This window comes from Rhamphochromis sp. 'chilingali' (genome assembly GCF_963969265.1).
Source record: "Rhamphochromis sp. 'chilingali' genome assembly, chromosome: 7".
In the NCBI taxonomy this organism is placed as follows: Eukaryota; Metazoa; Chordata; class Actinopteri; order Cichliformes; family Cichlidae; genus Rhamphochromis; species Rhamphochromis sp. 'chilingali'.
The window spans coordinates 32,126,048-32,147,602 of NC_137934.1; the positions used below are offsets into that span (position 1 = coordinate 32,126,048).

A 21,555-nucleotide genomic window follows, 5' to 3' on the forward strand; every position below is an offset into this window, starting at 1 on the left:
AGGCTGCAGCTTCTGCATCACGTATTTTACTGCGGTTATACTGTTACACACTTTTTTTTAAAATCGAAACTAGAAAAATCAGCCCTATGTCCAGGTTTTTCCAGACATGCAGCTCTTTTTTCTTTTTTCTTTACCCGTATATGGCACAATATAATTAATTTATCGTGTTATTCTTAATATTTTCAATATACCACCACTATAGTATATTGCGAGATGACAAAAAACTGGCTCGTTTATAAATACTTGACCAAATAATGTATACATGTAACAAAGCTATACAAAGAGCCAAAGCCTTCAGTCTCCACTCTAATTCATCCCAAAAGTGTTCTGTTGTGTTGAGTACAGGACTGTGCAGGCCAGTCAAACTCTTCCACACCAAACTCGCTCATCCATGTCTTTATGCCCTAGTGCGTCATGCTGGAAGGAAGGAAAAACATGTGAATTGCTGTATGTGTGATGACGCTACACACATTCAGTTTCAGCATACGATGTTACGTTCTCCATTTGTGTTTGTCTTCTTTGTGTTTCTGTTGACTGTAGGTAACTTAATGGTCACCAAAATGTTTGATTGGCTATGGAGGTAGCAAGCAAAGCGGCGTACTGGCCGACAAACTACTCCAGTGATAGTCTATATACAGAAAACTGTCTTTATGGGTTTTTCTTGTTGAAGCTATATTTGCTTTCCAATAATAAACTCTTTTCTTTTGTGGGTTAAGATCAGTCTCCAGCAAACAGTGTTAGATAGAGATAAACCCAATACTCCTAATGGACTTGCTACTGTAGATCTCTGTAGCTCCGTCTCTTGCTTGCTGTATATCTCTTCTCTCTCTCGTTCATTGTCTACAAAAGATTACAGAGGGGGAGACACTTTCAGAGAGAGAGAGATGAAGAAAGGGGGAGAGTTGGAATCCTCAAGCCAAGTATTTAGCAGCCAGTTAATGTACTGAGGGATAATACGACGTGTCCACAGGCAGCGTCTTTATGTCCAATGTGTTTTTACCAGCTTCTCAGCAGCTTGGCAGTGTTTACACACTCTAATAACAAGTGGCGTCTTTCAGGGACCCTTTCGGTTCATTCACCATTCAACCGCCAGTCCAGCTTTAGCCTAATCCCCTCCCCCTTCCCAGCACACCACTCCAGTACAAACAGAAGATTTCAATTTTTTCACTGTAATTGCCTGGTTTTTAATTCCACGCACCCCATCAAGCCAAGATTGGAGCTCTAGCCAGATTTCAGGGAGGGGAGGTCATTCTGGGACTGGTGGGCAGTAAAGATTTTTGGGCGGGTGAGGCGCAGATTTGGGCGGCTTGGAAGTGGAACTGGGCGAAGGGGAAGTAGTTTGAAAGTGGTCTGCGTGGCTACGATAAAAAGTAAGAAATTAAAACGTCTTAGTTTTTGAACAGCTGTGGCTGAAGCCTGCGCGTTGTCCGCTGTGGCAGCTCAGACTCGCACAAATAATCTGCTCTGTGCTGGGAGGGAGGCCTGCTGGGCGTGGATGGCGGCATGGATGCAGAGGAAGAAGATGGGGGAAAACAAGGAGTTTGTGGGTGATATTAAACTTTCATCTCTGGTTTAAGGCTGCTGTGTGGTCACTGAGCACTGACACACACATACATACGGTTTTCAGTAGGATGGGCAGTCAGCATGTTTAAAAGTGTTATTTCTATACATTTGAATAGATGTGGGGTGCAGCGATATTTCAAGGTAACTGGATCTTCAACTTTTGTACCTTATTGTGAGATTATCATATTCTCTGTTCACTGTATTGGTCATTTTGGTACAGACTTATGCAAAGTATGATTTCTGTTTACTTTGTATCACTGGTGTTACTGGTTGCTTTGTCCATCTTATCTAGCATAATGCATATGCAGTATATTTATTATATCAAAATACTTTAACTTTTTAAATGTCATGCTTTTCTTATAAATTGCCAATAAAAAATGATTGGATTATAAATGAGAAAACTGTGATAGATGTTTCTTATGGTCTGACATTGAGTTTTGAAGGCATTTTCACCTCTGGTAAACAAGCATTAGACAGTTCAGTAATGTTAGAGCCCAGTAATTTTCCAGCGCTAAAAGCCACTCTTGTCCTACAAAAGTGGCTTGGTGTGATGGTTGCAACCATGGCAAGCTATGCTTCCTTAGAAGAACTTGGGTTGATTTGAAAGATTAGTGATAGACGGTTGTATTCAAACAAGAGAAGCAATCAGAAAACAGCCCTTGAAATATGAATTTGTACTGCCCAGTGAATCCCGAGCCTCTTTAACCAGAGAGATTGCTCTCTGTAAGCATTCCTAACTTTGATTACACCGAGCTTTCCCCAAGCCAACAGCTTTGCTGATTGGTTTGGAATTAGCCAAAACATAACACTGTAAAAGCAACGCAACAGATTCAATGTTATAACACACAGAGAAGGTCAGTTTATAACTATATTGAGACATAACATATTTGTTTTTCATCCATTTATTTACTTGTCTGTTTGTTGTTAGCAGTCTAGCATCCACACTTTTTAAGATATTTTCAAATTTTGTGTGATTGCAATTAACAATAATGCATCGAGCTGATTTCATTTTGGTGAAAAATTTCACACCAAATATATAAATCAGTAAAAAGTTTATATTACCCACAATTTTTTATGGATCGTCTTCAGACTTCACAACAATATATTAGGTCCTGGGGGACATGAGTATCTAGGTTGGCTAAGGAGTTAACATTGACCTTCATTGTTAGCACCAAAGGTCAAAGTTGACCCTGGAAAAAAATTCAAGACCACACTGAGTATATAATATATCATGTGAAAGGGCGTGGAAACAGCTGTGCAGCACACGTTTTATTTTTTTTAGTATTCAGTACGATTTAGCTGTACAAAGTTTCCATATAGTTTCTAAAGTATGTTTGGAAAAGTATAACTGGCCTACAGAAGCAACGACATCCATCACCTTCCAAATAAACTGGAATAACAACTGTACATCCGTCCTCTTTGCCTCATAAGTGTTTGCCTAATGAACTGGCGATCGAATGAAAGCAAATTCCTGCAGCCAGGTTACAACATCTGCCGGCAGGACAGCGGTTGTTATAGCACCATATTACTACCTGTGGACCTGGCATAAGACTTTCGACAAAGACAGGGGCTTAATGTTAGGCTGTTCATGTGCATTTGTTCATGTGTGGCTTACCTTCGTCAGCAGCAAAATTCAACCATCTGCTCTTACTCCTGTGATTATCATATTGTCGCTTATCTAAACTGAAGCTGCCCATATTTAGCTGATTTAAACCCAGCTGATATAATGCAGAGTCACAGTACGCCTCGCTCTCTCGTATACTGTACAAACAGTGCTATTATCTTCAAGTGGACAGGAAAAAGGCTTTGATTTTCTCTTTAATTTGGCTTCTACTTGATGCTGGGATGTTTTCCAAAATGCACTTTCTCTCTCGCTCTCTCACACTAGCTCTCCTCTTGTCTCCTGCACACCTGTTAGCGCCCCACAGATGTGCACTTGCTGCGCTGTACGTTTGTTCGAACAACAACACCGTCTCCATCATCAAACCCAGGATGAGCTAAAACAATCAGGCACCATTTAAACTGAGCGCCGGCCAGCTGCACTGCCCATTACCTCCATTCACACTCAAACGCACTCACACACACTCGCACACTCTTTTGTGCCCCACAACAGCGCCGAGTATGAATATACCGAATATATCCACAAGAGAGTAGTTATTCTCCATTTCCCATCACTCATTAAGGTTTGTGCCGTTCCTCATTTATCTTTCTCCGCTCATCATTAAGCTGCTTTGATCGCACCTTAACGAACGACGCAGTGCTTCAAACAAAAGGTGGATATTGTGACAGTCATAGTTTTTGTCTTTTGTCTCTTCGGAGTCTTTGATTTATTGCAAATGAGGATGAGGGAAGCATTGATTGTGCAGCAGGATGATGGCCTTACCTGCCACACACTATCATGTCTGCTTTTTTTTCTTTTTAACATTAGCATGTTGTAAAAAAAAATGCTGCAGCACTACCACCTCTGTTACACAGAATATTCTCATAAGGACGGAAATGAATTCGGCTCCAAATTGAGGGCTATGTGTGAGAAACTGGTGGCTGCTGACTATGACATCATTTTCAGACAACTTATATCTCTCCAGGAAGTTAGCCCATTGGTCAAAGTGCTTCTAATCAAAATGCTCCCACGCTGATTTTAAAACCGCAGAAAGATGATGATTACAGATCAAAAAAACAATAAATGAACATACCTGTAAGTTGCTCTGACCTCTTTCTTTGCCATGGTAAATCGATTGGTTCTTACATAGCACTTAAACAACATGTGTCATTCACACAAGCACTTTTTTCACACACCAATAAGAACATCAGGAGCACCTCAGGGTTCAGTATTTTGCCCAAGGATATTCTGGCATGCACACTGGAGTAGCCAGAGATCTAACCACTAACCTTTTGATTAGTAGATTACCTGCTCTGCTTCCTGGGCCATGATCCACATTCCATGTGTAGATGGTATAAAACATGGATGTAGCGTCCTGGTTTGTAAAATTAATCCAGTGCAGAAGCACCTTAAACTGAAGAGTGTACACTGTGTTTACTCTAGTGATTACACTAAAGCGTACATTGACTTTGAATTGAAAGTGTTTGCAAAAAGACTTCTGATGCTAAAACAGTCAAGTGAACCTCTGTGAACACGCTCCCAATGAGTTTGTGGGCTCATTTGCTGAAATTAGAGTTTAAAGTTATTACCTCTATTTATTACCATATTATAAACAATGATTTCACGGAAAGTCCATGTATCAAAGTAGCCTGTCAGTGATCTACCTGAAATCCACACAATGCAGGTAAATATTTCACCAGTTTCCTGAAAATATAATTTTGTGTAATGCTGCTGAAGAACAGGCCCAATTTTCTGAGCTGAAGTTGGTTTGATGTTGCTAACCTGTAGGTCCTTGCAGGCAGCTGCAAGGCTTCTAAATCGACAACTGGTACAGTTTAAAGAAAGGAGAAAAAAAAGTGGTGTGGAGATGTGGTCTGTGTGACCCAGTGTACTTCATCAATTACCTGCAAGTCCTAACCTGTAGTACTGAGCTGACCTCGGGGCCCGAGAGGTTAATAAACTATCTCAGTACTGTGTAATTGACAAGCACAGACACCCAGGTACACACACAGAGTCGCAGGAACAGACAGGCTCTGATGGTTTTTTCTCTTTCTCCTTCTCTTCTTTCCCTCTTTTTTCTTTTTGTCCTCGGTTTCCCGCATTTCCCTCTCTCTCCATCTCCTCTCCTACCCCACCCCACTCAAGGAGGTGGAATATCTGTGTGTGTGTGTGTTAGCGTGCATCTGTGTCTGTTGTGTATCATTCCTCATGCGCAGCCTTAGCGAAACTATCAGTGTTATCTGCTAACTTTACCACCTGTGTTAAATTGAAGGCAGTGATGTGGAATAGGCGTCTACCCTGCTTTTCTCTCTCCTACTATCGCTCCCTTTCAATTCATTCTTTTTTAAACCCTCCCTATTCCCCCCTTTTTTGTCTAGTTCTCTTATTCCATTTACCTTGCCCGTTGCCCCTCTCTTTCCCCCCACCCACCCACACATCATATCATCTTCCCATTAAAGAGGATATATATGTGTGTAAAGCGGTTCAGCGGTTGTTGACGCCCATAAATGTGCAGATATACTGTGAGGTTTTTAACCGGGTGGTCGCCTTAAACACACAGCCCAGAAGCTGTTTTTCTGCAGGCTTCCCATTCATCGTCAGCACTTTGCAGCCTGGACGCTACACCCTAACAAACTGTTTTGTCATGTCATGTCGTATTGCAGGTGTCACTAACTTTAGCAAAATCTGACCATGTTTCATTATATGTCAGGACATTTCACGATGGAAGCAAACTGATTTTTGTTTTCTTTTAGGTTTAAGGACATTCTTTTTCAGACACTTGCAATAAGAGATATAATAATTTTGTCTCCAACTATACACTATGAGGTTAAAATAGAGCTGTTCACACACATCCATAAACACTTTGATCAACATAGCGGTGCGTGCAGCATACAGAATCCCAGTATAGTGTTCTTCCCATGCAAACAGTGCAGAGCGGATCAGTAGCAGAGCAGAAAGATTTGATTTGGTTCTGTGAGTGTGTGTGGGTGTGTGCACGTATGTGCGCATCGTGCTGTGATAGTGCATGTACCATGACTCCAAAGAAATCTATCTCCCTCAGTAGATTTCACCCCTCGCTTCATTTCGTTAATGACTAAAACAGCGCCACTCCTCTTTCCCTCTCTTTGTGTGAAAGCCAGAGCTGTGACATGCACGCCGGGCGCGTGTATGCTTCCATGTCTGAGAGGGCTGGAAATGGAAGTGCGCTGCCATTCATTTGTTTTTACGCATGTTTCAAATTTGCATAACCACCTGAATGAAAATTCCAGCTGTTTTTAAAGCAGATGCCCTAAAATCACAAAATATATGTATATAAATTATATTTGGGTGTGAAAGAAAATGTAATATGCTAAATAGGAAAATGCTATGAATCCTGATAGTAGCAGCGTTTTCCAATAAATCTTCTAGCCTCTTCTAGTTTTAATATCGGTAGTTCATCCAGGCTTTGGTGCGTTGCTGCCACCCACAGCTACATCTTCTTTCTCATCACATTTTGCACTTTCTTCTTCCATTAGAGAGTTCAGTCTTATTCTTTGACTGCCTTAATCTGTCCTAAGATAGACTCTACAAATGCTTTTTCTTCATCTTGAGGACCTTGATTAAGCTTTATTCCATTACAACTGTCTGCACATGTGTTTCCTGGTGCCTGCGCATATATGTCCTATGTCCTATGCATTGTGTGTATGTGTGTGTATGTTCTTTGGATGGGGGTAGGTGGTATTTAAAGTGGTCCTATAGCTCATAAATACCCCCACTTACCCCAGAAAGAGAAAGAGAAGGAGAGAGGGAGAGATGGGGGTGAAATCTATTGAAGTGGTTCTGTAAAATGGACTTTGTTCAGGTAGTCACTTTGTTTTCATGCTGATAATATTCATTTAGTGAGGGAGATCTTCCTTCCTTTTCTTCTCTGTTCCTCTTCCTCGTCTTGCTCTCCTTGGTTTAGCTCCTGGCCGCGGGATTAGCCGCCAGAGAAAATGCAGGGTAAAATTAGCCTTCGGCTGTCCTCGCAGGCCGCGACCATTGATTTTCTGCCACAGATGGGGAGAAAACGCTGCTGCTTAATGTTCTTAATGCCGACAGAGAGAAAGTTTTTTTTATTGCCTTGGTTTTTGTTTAGCTTCTCTTCTTTTGACTTTTATGGCCTTGAATGGAACTGCACCTAAATTATTCCTCTCATTTCGCATGTATAAAAAAGAAGGTGGAAATGCACAGTTGGTTGGTGTCATTAATTCTTTTTACGATGAAGTCTGATGTCTTTTTTTAAAGGGGTGCTTTGCTTAGACGTTATATGATGATTGCAATAAACCTTTCCCCAATTTTTTTCTACTTTAACTGGTTTTGGTCAACTTTGGCTCTCCAACTGTAAAGTTATCCCACTGAATTATTTTATTATTGTATGCTGAACTGAAAGGAAATAAAAAAAGGAGCTCAGCAAGCAAAGTTGTGATGAACTTGACTTTATTTCTGATCTGTAAGTCTGACTTTACAAATTAGTTTTGATTACCAGTATTGGACCTGTTATTTCAGTGTGTTGGAGGTTGTTACTATTGTTCTTGTCCTCATTATCTTTGATTTTAAATGAACTTTTGTGCTCTTTTTCCGGTGCTATCACAGTACTACAACTTCTAATTACAGTAGCACTTGGATTCAATACCAATTTTGATACAATTTTGGAATAAATGTACACAATATTGACAGCTTACATTTTTAAACTGACAAAAAGTACTTGAAAAATGCTCTTGTTTAATAGACTTCATGCATTCAAGTGCAAGCAAAACAGCAAATGTTTCCAACATATCTATTCCTAAGTAAAGCATTATAAGCCTCTTAACATCTATAATATAAAAGTCAAGTGCAATTAAAAAAAATAAAAAGCTGTGCAATCTTAATCATTTTCAAGCAATAAATGAGTGGAAAGAAATTAAATTGGGGTAATTACTGTTCTTATAGGATATATACCGACATGCTTCACAGAAACTCATTATTGTAGCCTTAAGTAAAAGACCGCACTGTGACTGGATGGGGGCGGGGCCATCTTGCTAGTGTGGTATGGAGCCAGCTTTCATAGAGAAGAGATAGCAAGCTGACATTGGTATATTCATACCAAGGAAAAGGAGTACTGTAACCATTTCAAATATTCTATATCACTAAGGATTGAAAAGCAGATGCTACTGAAAGCTTCTGACTGGTTTGGTTGGCTTTAAAAATGTTTCCATCATCACTGTAAGAAAAGTGGGGAAAAAGTGGATTTGATATTGATACAAAGACATCATATCACCACATTTGAAAAACATTTTAGATAGTAACATTCCAATAAACAAGATTGGGACACTGTCCAAAAAGTCTGTTGAGACACATTACAAGTAAATAATAATAATTTTAATAAAGTTTTATTAATTATCGATGACCTAGAACTTCTCTCTGTGCTTGTTGTTCCTAGATTACAAATCGGTATTCTTGTTTATTAAATGAGTGGCTTATTTCTGAGAGTAAGAATAGTTTGTTCCTTCACTACAGTTGAAATACTCTCACTTTGCTAGGTACATCTGTTTAACTGCATTAAAGTAGAAATCCAACCAGCCAATCACATGGCAGCGACTCAATGCATTTAGACATGTAGACATGACCAAAACAACCCGCTGAAGTTCAACCTGAGCATCAAAATGGGGAAGAAAGGCGATCCATATTGGACAGACTGTTTTGAAATGATAGGAAAACAACAGCAATTCAAGTAACCACTCATTAAACCAAGATATGAAGAGCATCAACACATTAAACCTTGAAGTGGATGGGCTTGAAGAAGACCACCCTGGGTGCTGCTCCTGTCCGCTACAGGACAACACAACACAACAACAGGAAACTGAGACTACAGTTTATACAGCCTCACCAATACTGGGCAAACATTTCCTGGTGTGATACTACACCATTCAGATGGTAGGGTGGGATTTGGTATAAACAACACGAATGCATAAATCCATCCTGCCTTGTATCAGCAGTTCAGGCTGTTGGTGGTGGTGTAACGGTTTGAAGGATATTTTCTTGGCAAACTTTGGGCCCTTTAATGCCAACTGAACATTGTTTAAATACCACAGCTATGAATTTATTTATGAATAAGTTCACTGTACTCACATGGCCTCCACAGCCACCAGGTCTCAATCCAAGAGAGCACATTTTACAGGTAAATGAGCGAGAGGTTTGCATCATGGATGTGCAGCTGACGAATGTGCAGCTAGTGTGTGATGCCATCATGCCAATATGGATGTGCACAAAGTACTCTGAAGGAAAGCGGGTCAAACCGGACAATATTGAGGTGTACCAGAGAGTGTCCAGCAAGTGTATATGATTTTGATTGGTTGATGAAATGTGCCATTGATGAGTGCAGCTGTGTTGAATAATTACACAGTGAGAATGAAGGAAGCTTAGAAAATGCAGCTTTCTGTGGATACAGACTCTAAAAAATGTACATTTTATAATCCCTAGGTACGATTCCTTGCCATAGACAGACAGACACACACACACACACACACACACACACACACACACACACACACACACACACACACACACACACACACACAGATATACTCTACCACATCTAGTTTAAATATTGAGGTTATCTCCATACTCCATATGATTGACCCAGAGGAGTTAGGTGATGTGGATAATTGCTTTGAGACAAACCAGCTGATTGTCTCCTGCCTAGTCTTGAGGCTTCAGTGTAAACCCATGCAGCAGATGTCTGCTGTTTGTATTCACTTTCGTGCCAGAAGCTTAATTATTCTATTGTCACGATAGTGAAGGCATATCTGGTATATTACTACAACAAGAGGCTCGTGCGGCACACATAGGGATGCTTAAGTTGAAAGTGTTGATGGATGATTACTGTGTGTCTTTATTGGTTGAGGAAGTAACTAATGGGGGGTGTTTAGCGGACTCTGTGATATCCTGGAACTTCGGTCTTGAGTGAGGATCTCAGTGGACTGGGTGGACCTACTTCTCATGTCTGCGAGAAAAAGCAAGCAGGAAGGTCAAGTTTCAGTCACGGTTCCACTTAAATTTTCAAAATGAAGAAATTCTGCACAGAAATTCCGGTGAATTTCTGTCCTATGAGTCTTGAGCAAAACAGCTGGTGGTGGAGTTTCTCCTTGCAGAGTCCATTACAGTTTTTTCTGATTGCTTAAGCACATTTTTTGTAACTATTGGCTAATTTTGCAAAACTCTTCACACAAATAAGAAAACCTGTCACCCAATAATCAAAACATTGTAGTTCTCTTGCAAAAGCAAACACAGCTAGATTAACTCTTCACACCTTCGTAAAAATGGTGTTTCCGTATCAAACAGTACACACAAGCCATCATCTACTAAGCACACAATGCGCCAACTACACACTGATGGTATGAATACAAAACACATCTGGCTTTTGCTTTCTCTGTGCACAAGGTAGGCTATGTCAGTTTGAGCTCATACTTCTGTCATAGATCCATAAGCATAGAGGGATCCAAACTTCAAGTTCTGGTGTTTATTCAAACACATCAAAACAAACACAAGTGTTCATTTCCAAGTATAGGATTATTTGCAATCGCCATAATGACTATATGGGTTACTTGGTCTGCAGTGAACATGCTTCCTCTGCCCCAGCATCTGGTCATCTAGCAATTCTGTAAAGTAACAATTTCAGTATTTTTACATCAATGGTATTGGTGTGTTTCTCATTGGCATATGGCAGTGCTACAAATCTTTGTGCAAAGTGACTGTACTAACCGATTCTCATTTCAAGATGTCCTTATGGTACTTGCTACAGTGTAGCGGCTCGAGTTAGGCTGGACCCGTTGGCCAGCTACCCTCAGGGTCATTCCACGGTTGATTACATGGTCCACTATTGTAGCTCTGATGTCATCAGCAATTCTATTTCTTACTCTTCCTACCCTTCCTCTCCCCCCTCCTCATCTTCCTCTCCCCCTTCCTCGTCTTCCTCTTGCTCCTCCTTGTCCTTGTCGTCCTCTTCATCCTACTTCTTCACCTCCACGTCCTCTTCCTCGGCTTCCTCTACTTCTCACTCTTTCTGCTCCCTCCATTGTACTCCGCACACACAGCTTACCTGTATTATAGGGCTTAGGCTGATTGCAAAGTGAACTAATTATCTAAAAAAGTTTTCACATGTGAAAGTGTGCCAGACAGTTGGCAAATTAGTGTTAATGATAGCCATACATGTGTATACTTTTGCTAGGAGTGTGTTGGAAATTTGGTAATTGAGTGTTGTGCAGTGAATTGTGCCTACAGTTTTGCAAAGTGTGTGTTACAAAATTGCAAACTGAGTGCAAAGCAGTTTTTGTGCTTTTAGTTTTGCAAACTCAGTGAGTGGTTTTGCTATAAGTCTGAATAGTTTTAGAGATTGTGCTACAGGAATCACAGTTAGGGTTTAAGCATTCAGAAAAAACTGTAAAAGGATCACTGGAGAAAAGGCTGCAGTGAGATGTAATTAAGAGTGCCAGTCAAACATAAGGTGGTAGAAAACCACATAGAAAACCTGGTTTTGTGCCTTGACTGAAGAAGTTAATGTTTTTATCAGTCCACACACATCACATGTATTTGTTTGTCACTATTTTTTTTAATCCCTCCATTCGAGCGGGAAGTCGTGCATGTATTCTGCAAACACTGGTTTCCAGGTTGACCCATGACTCATTAGTGGAACATCAAGAAAGTATGTCCTTGTCGACTGTGTTACTTTCTGAGAAAGGCGTCACTCCAATGTCAAATTATATATATATAAAAAAAAAATCACTGATTATTTTATTTAATATTTGTTAATAAAATAAAAACAAACAAACAAAGCATTTTGTCAAAGAAACGTGATCTGGCATGAGTAGTTTTCTAGATACTTTGCACATTAGTTTATTCTCTCTGTTTGCATGCACAGGGGGTTTCTTACAGTTTTTGCCCGTTGCCTGAACACATTTTGCAAAACTTTGCTCATTGTGCCAAAACCCTAAACACAAGTAAACATGACACAACACTGGGAAATATACCATTCACATCTGCACCAAATTGAAACTCTACTCTCAAAACCTAAACTCTGCTATCAAAACCTAACATTCCTTTGTCAAAATGTAACTCTGTTGACAAAATGACACTTACAGAGCAGGAGGAACACACTAGTCTACTTTATATAAAGCACTGCAGTCTTTGATTTCCATTGTTCATTCAGAAGGCATATTTTCAGGAGACACATTTGCAAACAACCAAAAAAGCAAATAGACCTACTCAATATTGTACATTGCAGTACCATGAATTCAGATAAAGCAAAAAAAACAAAAACAAAAAAACCCCCATAATACAGTAATAGAAAAAACACTATATTGTAAACAAAAAATCATGACAATTGTGCATACGTGGGCTCATGGATCCCGCCGTCTGTTGGGGTCTGGCCACAGGACCTCATCAACATCGCAAGCAATGTCTTCTCCCGCTAGGCACTGGGGAAAATATCCTCTTCCATGTCAAAACCATCCATGGATTGCTGTCACCTGAATGTCGCCGCATTGCTCAGGTCGAATCCAGCTTCATCAATGAAAATGTATTCATGAGGCTGTGCAGCTCCATCCATGGCCAAGATTCTCTGAAAAAAAGGGGAACATATCACTGTACTACAGTGCTACACATACAGCACCCTCACCCCATCACACAGGTACCTGTGTAGCTCTCAGAATAGATCCATGTGGTACTGATATGGTACATATTCAGCTGCTACTGGACTTCACCAATACTCTATTGTAAATGTAAGGGACAGTTACACGTACCCGTACATATTCAGCTCGAAGTCCTTTGACCCTGTCACTGTTCCTCTCGAATGGGACTCTGTAGAGCTGCTTCATGGTGATGCTGTGTTTACCCAAGATGCGTCTGATGGTGGTGATGCTCACATGGTCTATGTTGCTGAACACTCGCCTGTCTGCAAGTATTTTCCGTCGTAGCTGGTGGAGACGGATGGCATTGTCTGCCCTCACTAGGTCCACAACAGCAAGTTCCTGCCGTTGTGTGAACAGGCGTTGGCGTCCTCCCCCAGAAGGTCTTCGAGTCATTCTAGAGAAATACAACCACATATTGTCATCGGTTTGCTTATTTTTCTTACAGTACTTCACTGTATATACTGTATCATCCACTGTACAACACTGTACTTCAATATAAGTAATCATGGTATGTTTCACAGAAACTACCACTTTGGCTGCAAAAGGAGCATTAGCACCCCGTACACTTGATATGGTAATGTGATATACTGTAGAACAGTGCTATAAAACCATCTGAGTAGAGCAGAAGGTATGGAGGTGAAGACAGACCTGTTTTCTAGTCGGAATGTTCGTATTACAGATGCCACTGTGAAGCGGCTTAGATGTGGGTGGACTCTCTGCCCAGCTTCCCTCATAGTCAGGCCGTGGTTGATGACATGGTCCACCAAAGTTGCTCTTATATCATCAGAAATATGGGTCCGTGCATGGCCTCTTTGACCTCCTCCTCCTCTTCCTCTTGCTCTCCCTCCATCCATGCTTGCAAAGTTCTTGAAATGGCTAAACTGAGGGCTTTTTGTGGTTGGCTAATTGGTGTTCAGTTTTGCAAGTAAGTGCCTTCAGGTGTATATTTGAGTGGTTGCAATTACCCGATGTGTTTTGTATTTTGGATACATGTGTTTTCCAAATGGCACCCTGAAATTTAATTTTTGAACGAAGTGTCTTATGTATGAAATAGAGTGTAGTATGCAGGACCATGTGTGTTGCATAAAGGAGTAAGTGTGTTGCATAATTGCAACCAGAGTGCAAAGCAGCACTTTTGTTTAAGGTATGGGTACATGTGTTTGGGGTATGGTAACAAAAGCTTCAAGTTGTGTTACTTTAGTCTAAGCATGAGTTTATAGTGTTCAAGCAACGAGCAAAAACTGTAATAGTACAAACTGGATTTTTTTCTTCTTCTTCTTTTGTTATCTGGGTGGAAGAACCATTTTTGTTTAAAGGTCACCGGTTTTCTCAAATGTAGTAAGCAATTATCTGTGTCACAATGGGTTTATAACTAGGTGGGTGAGAGAGGTGTAGCCTCTTCAGTCCTGCTGTTAATTCGAAACCTTACACACCGCGTGGATAAAGAAGGTAAAAGAGAAGAACAGTACGGAGAGGGTTTTTTTTCTGTTCACAGACAAAGCAATTTTTGTCAAATTATGTATTTTGTCATTAAGTTCAGTCTCATGTGGATTTTTATGTACTATGAGTAAACAAGAGCATTGTTGGAGAGAAGCAGTGAAATTATGCTCATTGATCTGAGGCATGAGCACAGATTAAACTAATTAAACTCGTTCTTGTGAATTCTCAGTACAAAACCCTTGTTTTGGGGTTGTATTTATGAAGCCGAGGAGATATTCAAAACCAGCTTATGTATTCTTTGATTTTTTTTCTTTGACAACATTAAATTAGTTATTTTTTACGTCTTCCTGTGTTTTGTGTGTTTGTGTTTTTGAAATGTGTGATATTAAAGTAAACTATGGTGGTTAAATGATGTCAGGTCCTTGGTTGGCATGATAAATTGTGATTTTTTTGTAGTGTGCTTGTTTGTTTTCTGTGATCCAACATTAATTGGACTTCACAGGAGAGTAAAGGTACGAGCTGTTAATGTTAACGAACCAAGTGGAACAGCTATTGATGAGCTTTTTCCCCCCGTGTTTGTCCAGCCTTGGTCTAATTTTGATCTTTAGGTAATTATTTAGTTCAGCAAAGTACAAAAGATCATCTGTTTCTTTGGACTCTGATCCACTTTCTTTAGTTTCTTGAGCACATGCGCACACTGTGTGTAAAGCTTGGAATTTCCTTCCCTCTCTCCCTCAGTCTTTCCGTTTTCCACACTGGCTAATCTCTGCTCTTTCTCTCACTCCAGCCCTTACCATTACCCTCCCCTCGCCTCCCTCCAGTCGTGTCATCTTGTCCATACCCCACCTATCTGTTCGGCTACATCTCCAAGATGCTGTAATTTCCTTGGCCCGGCTTGATGTTTATTGTGAGGCTGAAATTGAAAATGGCCTGTAATGGAGCGAGCCTCGCAGCCCCGGGACCAATTCACAATCTAAATGACTTGCTTCTTTTCAATGGCATCGACTGGAGGGCTCTTTGTGCAGCCTCGTACCTAATCAACCTCCGGTGTGACCCCCAGCTCTCGGGGGCCGCTGTTGGATTAATGATAAAATCATTGGTTCAAACAATTATTCGACCTGAAATGGCTGGCCATTTTATTCTGAAAATTAAAGAATGTGAAATTAATTTTTTTCCCCTCTGCGCCGCGTTATAGCCGCGCCACTTATGGCTGAACTCTGCCCTCTAAACTCTTGATTTCAAATGAAAGAGTGCTGTTACTTTATCTAGTTTCTCTCTTTTAGCTTTTTTTTTTTTCAAATCCCCTCTCTGCGTATGTTGTTGCAAATAGCTTCCCGGGTGTCAGAGTAGCAAGGCTTCAGCTATGTGTTTGTCTTTCCGTCCTTCTGTCTCCCTGTCTAACTTTCTTTTCTATCTGTGCTAACCAACCTGTCTGCCTGAGTGTCTTTCCGCCTGGGTGTGTGCTTAATAGCTATTCTCAATAAATGACTGTATTAGTTGTTTACAGTTTTTTCTGATTGCTTAAGCACATTTTTTGTAACTATTGGCTAATTTTGCAAAACTCTTCACACAAATAAGAAAACCTGTCACCCAATAATCAAAACATTGTAGTTCTCTTGCAAAAGCGAACACAGCTAGATTAACTCTTCACACCTTCGTAAAAATGGTGTTTCCGTATCAAACAGTACACACAAGCCATCATCTACTAAGCACACAATGCGCCAACTGCACACCGATGGTATGAATACAAAACACATCTGGCTTTTGCTTTCTCTGTGCACAAGGTAGGCTATGTCAGTTTGAGCTCATACTTCTGTCATAGATCCATAAGCATAGAGGGATCCAAACTTCAAGTACTGGTGTTTATTCAAACACATCAAAACAAACACAAGTGTTTATTTCCAAGTATAGGATTATTTGCAATCACCATAATGACTATATGGGTTACGTGGTCTGCAGTGAACATGCTTCCTCTGCCCCCAGCATCTGGTCATCTAGCAATTCTGTAAAGTAACAATTTCAGTATTTTTACATCAATGGTATTGGTGTGTTTCTCATTGGCATATGGCAGTGCTACAAATCTTTGTGCGAAGTGACTGTACTAACCGATTCTCATTTCAAGATGTCCTTATGGTACTTGCTACAGTGTAGCGGCTCGAGTTAGGCTGGACCCGTTGGCCAGCTACCCTCAGGGTCATTCCACGGTTGATTACATGGTCCACTATTGTAGCTCTGATGTCATCAGCAATTCTATTTCTTACTCTTCCTACCCTTCCTCTCCCCCCTCCTCATCTTCCTCTGCCCCCTCCTCGTCTTCCTCTTGCTCCTCCTTGTCCTTGTCGTCCTCTTCATCCTACTTCTTCACCTCCACGTCCTCTTCCTCGGCCTCCTCTACTTCTCACTCTTTCTGCTCCCTCCATTGTACTCCACACACACAGCTTACCTGTATTATAGTGCTTAGGCTGATTGCAAAGTGAACTGATTATCTAAAAAAGTTTTCACATGTGAAAGTGTGCCAGACAGTTGGCAAATTAGTGTTAATGATAGCCATACATGTGTATACTTTTGCTAGGAGTGTGTTGGAAATTTGGTAATTGAGTGTTGTGCAGTGAATTGTGCCTACAGTTTTGCAAAGTGTGTGTTACAAAATTGCAAACTGAGTGCAAAGCAGTTTTTGTGCTTTTAGTTTTGCAAACTCAGTGAGTGGTTTTGCTATAAGTCTGAATAGTTTTAGAGATTGTGCTACAGGAATCACAGTTAGGGTTTAAGCATTCAGAAAAAACTGTAATCAGGAAAAATAGCAGATAGCATTGAATAATACCATGAATCAGAATCAAGTCTTCAAATGGAGGGTGAAATATGTTATTTTACTGACTGCGACTAACAGTCAGTAAAGTGAGATATATGAAACTATTTAATCTCGAGAGAGACCACTTCTTGGTCCCAAAATACATCAGAGATAATCTGTGAAGAGAAATGCTAAAACTATGGGGAAGGATGCAGTTCTTTGGTAACTCTTGCCTCTTGGGGGCACTCTGTCTGAGTACAGGCTCTTTGGAGCATCCAATGCAGGGGTGTTGCATTGACAAATAGAATTGCCTTTTGAGGAACTGAGACAATTCATCCATCCATCCATGCTCTGCTGTAGATTTTTTTGAACTTCGATTTAATTCTTTGCTTTAAAAAACTGTCTGAAATGAAACGACACAACAGAAAAAGAGATATTACATCTTAAGTTTGACATGAATACCTGGATCTTTTTCTCATTTTCAGTTCTTTGCCTCAAAATACCTCCAGTGTGTCACTGAAACGTAACATTTTGGACTGCGGAAGTGTGACTTTTTGGAAGTGGTTGATAATGTGCGTTTCATCTCTGTTTTCCTGCTGGTCTGTCGAGTGTGTGCTGGGATAGCGAGTCCAACTGGATGGAAGCTGGATGGATTATAGATCGCCTGCCCGCGTGCAACTAAACTCTGATGAGCCCTGCTGTGCACTTGTGTCCGTCAAACACCACTTGATTACTGGCTGTGTATTTATCATCATCATCGTCGTCGTCATCATTATCATTATCAGTCTGCTCCCCTCTCTTAAGTCTGAGACAATGGCTTCTCCTTAAAGGCTCTTATTGAACTGGAGCTCGCTAGCCTTCACAGCCCCATCCCAGTCCTGCTCCTCCTCAGCAGTCTGCAGTGTGGCTAGGTAATTACCCGAGGATTGATTCCCCTTACAGAGACCATTTCTTCACCTCCTGCAGAATCACTAAGAGGCTTATAATAAGCCCTGCTCACCTCCATAGCTTCCTAGCTAATGTCTCGGTGAGCCAGAGGCTCTATTGACTTGTTGATGGAGATGCTGAAGCTGTGCTAAATGCAGCCGAGAGAGGGGAGGAGACTGTTCGCTGTAGAGACTTGATTATTAAAAAGCCACCAAGTTCTGTTTTCATCACACCTAAGACGATACGTGTGTGTGTGTGTGTGTGTGTGTGTGTGTGTGTGTGTGTGTGTGTGTGTGTGTGTGTGTGTGGATGGGAAATTCACTAAAATACATCAATGGAAGGTTTTAGGGGACTTAAAACAATCCTACACCTTTTTGGCCCGTGGTTCACAGTAGATGTTGGTGATTTACTGAAGGGCAGCATGAGAGATAACTGACAGATCTGTATGCATTTTATACTTGACAACAAAAGCCAAAGTTTCAGTCCGAAGTGAAGTTTTATTTGTGAAGTTTAAGGGTATCAGAAGTCAGTGAGGTGACTAGAAAGTTTGGCTTCATTACGTCCCTTTAAACAAAACCGCCTTCATGGCTTTGCTAATTATCATTCTGGGAACGCAGCAATTTGTTACTTCCAATCTGCCAGTCAGCAGCGGGGCATGAAGAGGGCTGTGAGCCAGCGAGAACAAAGACTTTCATTCATTCAGTGGAAACAGGAACCTCTGGCACAGAAGTTTCTTTTTTCTTCAGTGTGTCCGTGTGTGTATATGTCCACTAGAGATAAAGCTATCTTCTTGTACATCTTCATCACTCATATCAGTCAGTTGTTAGCCACTGAATCCTTGTAGCACCTGTAGTAAAATGCTGCAACTAATTATTATTTCCTTATTGATCAAGTTCTTAGTAGACTAATTGTTCACTAATTCTTCATCTGTCATGTTGCTTACTGAGCTGAACAATGATCCACAACCCAAATATTTTTATTCTATCTTAAAAGTCTATGAAAACTAGCAGATATTCACATTTGCAACCATAGTCCAAGTTTGAGCTGGTTGATTGCAGGTCAGTCGATGTCATCTGTGGTTACTATGCCTTCAGACCGTAGACTGTTTATAAATGATGACACTTGTCACTGTGACATCACCTACCTTTGAATCCTCAATTATAACATATTAGATGCCACCATGGTGTTTATTTGGAGTCAGAAGGAAAATGAGAATTAGATGAGAGGTTGGTGTTATCTACTAATTGCATTAAAAACCTGAGTTGCTTTAATCTTGTTTAGTGAGTCAACTGACTCCTGACCGGTCATGGCAAATGGCAGCCCCACACTGAGCCTGGTTCTGTTGGAGGTTTCTTCCTGTTAAAAGGAGAAAGGTGAGGCCATCTGATTTTGGGGGTTTTCTTTGTATTATTGTAGGGTCTTTACCTTACAGTATAAAGCTATACAGTATAATGCTCCCACAAAGAACCCAGAGTGATGTCAAAGTTGAGTGAATGCCCAGCAGCCAGACCCTGAACTTAAAGAGGTGACAAAGTGATGAGAAGTCAGGCAGTAGCCTTCGTTTCTATCTGTGTTTAGTAGCATGACTGTGGCAACTGCTTTGAAGTCTCTTTGTGCTGGTTTTCAACTTTGCTTTGTGCTGTTAGCCTTGTGCTCTACTCAGAGTTACTTTGTGTAATACTGACAGCATGATCATATGTGTGTCCTCATTAGGTTAGGTGTCCTCAAGTAACAGCAATGTTAAAGCAAGGTAATGAGTAGTATATTTTCCTGGGAGTAATTAAGTAACAACTTTTACTTACTTGTAAGAAAGGTGTTCTGTGTAATATGTGTAACAATAACAATTTTTTTTTTAGAGGAACGAGCCCAACACTGTTCACAGCGAAGAGGGCAAATACTTCCAACGTGCACAAACTTTGGACCACAGAGCATGCAGTCAATTTGCACTAATATAATACTTTGATATGCTGCTTAGTGGTGGTGGTGACTCTGAAAGCGGAGCCAGTGAGAATCGATAAGGCATTGAATTGATAAGTGACATCAATAATGGAATCGGTATCACTCAATTCTTGTTAATTCCCATCCCTGACTGAGCACATGAACTCAGCAGGACAATCAAGACAGAGCGGCATTTTCCCATAGACTGCTGTACAGATATAACGCCCTTTTGCACTGGCTTTATTTTACTGACCCAGAAGAGCCCCCCCACCCCCCAATAAAGTCATCTAAATAGCTAAGTATTCACAAGAATGGGTGGACAAAATCCTTCCTTTGTTTGTTCCCTTCTCTGAGGACAGCAGACCAGCATTTCTGTACGACTTTTACAACTCACGAACTGCTCCCATCCACCTAAAGATGAAGACTCATGAATAACACTTTCATTAAATTGTTTACTTTGAAATTGCGAAAATGCAAATGATGCGTGCATCCATACAAGCTTTTAAAGTGTTTTCATTCCTGCATTTGGCTCTGCTGTATTCTGAAAGGTAAACACTTTTTTGCCAAGCTCACCCCAATTTTGCGAGCACACTGCAAACTGCTGACTGTCAGTTTGTTTGTGTGTGTGGCTGCGTGGTTGTGATGAATATGACTGAGCACAAACATGGTGCGCCTTAGAAATAAGACTTGTTAACCACAGTTGTAGTCTTTGTGTGGGAGAGAACTTGAATTTTCATGAGATTTCTTTCTCACTGCTTAAAAGTCTATAACCTCTTGTGGAAGCTTGAAGTGACAAAATTTGGCAAGAAAGTAGGCAGCTGCAATTACTCATTGAAGTCTCTAACTCTTCAGTGCCCTCCCTGTCTTTTTTCATTTGCTGTTTCTCACCCTTCCCACCTTCCCAACTGGGACAAACATTTCCCTAATGAGGAGATTGGTTGGGAAAGCTGTGGGGAGTGGAGCGTGGATGTGACCTCTGGCATAGTTGGACACTTATTATTCATGGGACCGTGTGCTGTAGAAATGTGTCAGCGAGTGTTGGAACATGGTGTTACAATCTGTGTGTGAGGCTGCATTTATTATATAACTAACTGGAATCATATATTCATATTTAGCTTTTTTGTGTTTGAATGGAAGAGTGGTAGTGGGTTAGGAGTGGGTTGAAACTGGCTGGGAAGTGTGTGTGTGCGCTGTGTGTCTGTGTGTGCGTTCAGGGCACCCAGTTTCTAAGGCGGCTCTGTCTCTCTCTCTCTCTCTCTCTCTGACTGAAGCACATTGTTCCAGATCAAGGGATGGGAATGGGGCCTTTGGCATCAGGCGAAAGATGAACACACATGCACTAAAGACACACATACAGTGTGAACAAGAGGAGCAACTCTTTGTGACACTGCCCAGAGTCTATTAATAGTGTGTGATAGTTCAGTCAGACCCAGTGTTTGTAGAAAACACTGATTTTCTGACTGACTCTCCCAGCTCCACAGACTGCTCTCAAACTGTAAGCTCAAGAGCACAAAATCCAAAGCCTCACTTCTTTCCTCACAGCTCCTTACTTTAACTCCCAAAGCTTATTCATAATAAAATAAGGTTCAAAATTCAAAGGATAGCTTTTGCCG

At 40.8% G+C, this 21,555-nt stretch overlaps 2 protein-coding genes across 2 annotated transcripts in view; one reads left to right on the forward strand and one right to left on the reverse strand.

Moving 5' to 3' along the window:
* Window positions 1-21,555, forward strand: part of LOC308399117 (uncharacterized protein) — a 198,574-nt gene that overhangs the window by 39,924 nt on the left and 137,095 nt on the right. The gene's annotated exons all lie outside the window — the stretch shown is intronic.
* LOC308399768 (uncharacterized protein) lies at window positions 12,761-13,974 on the reverse strand. The gene is made up of 2 exons (XM_080887202.1): window positions 13,498-13,974; window positions 12,761-13,243 (listed from the first exon to the last, which is right to left on the reverse strand). Exons 1-2 carry the CDS (start codon window positions 13,701-13,703, stop codon window positions 12,901-12,903), a joined length of 549 nt encoding a protein of 182 aa, XP_080743328.1. The 5' UTR covers window positions 13,704-13,974; the 3' UTR covers window positions 12,761-12,900.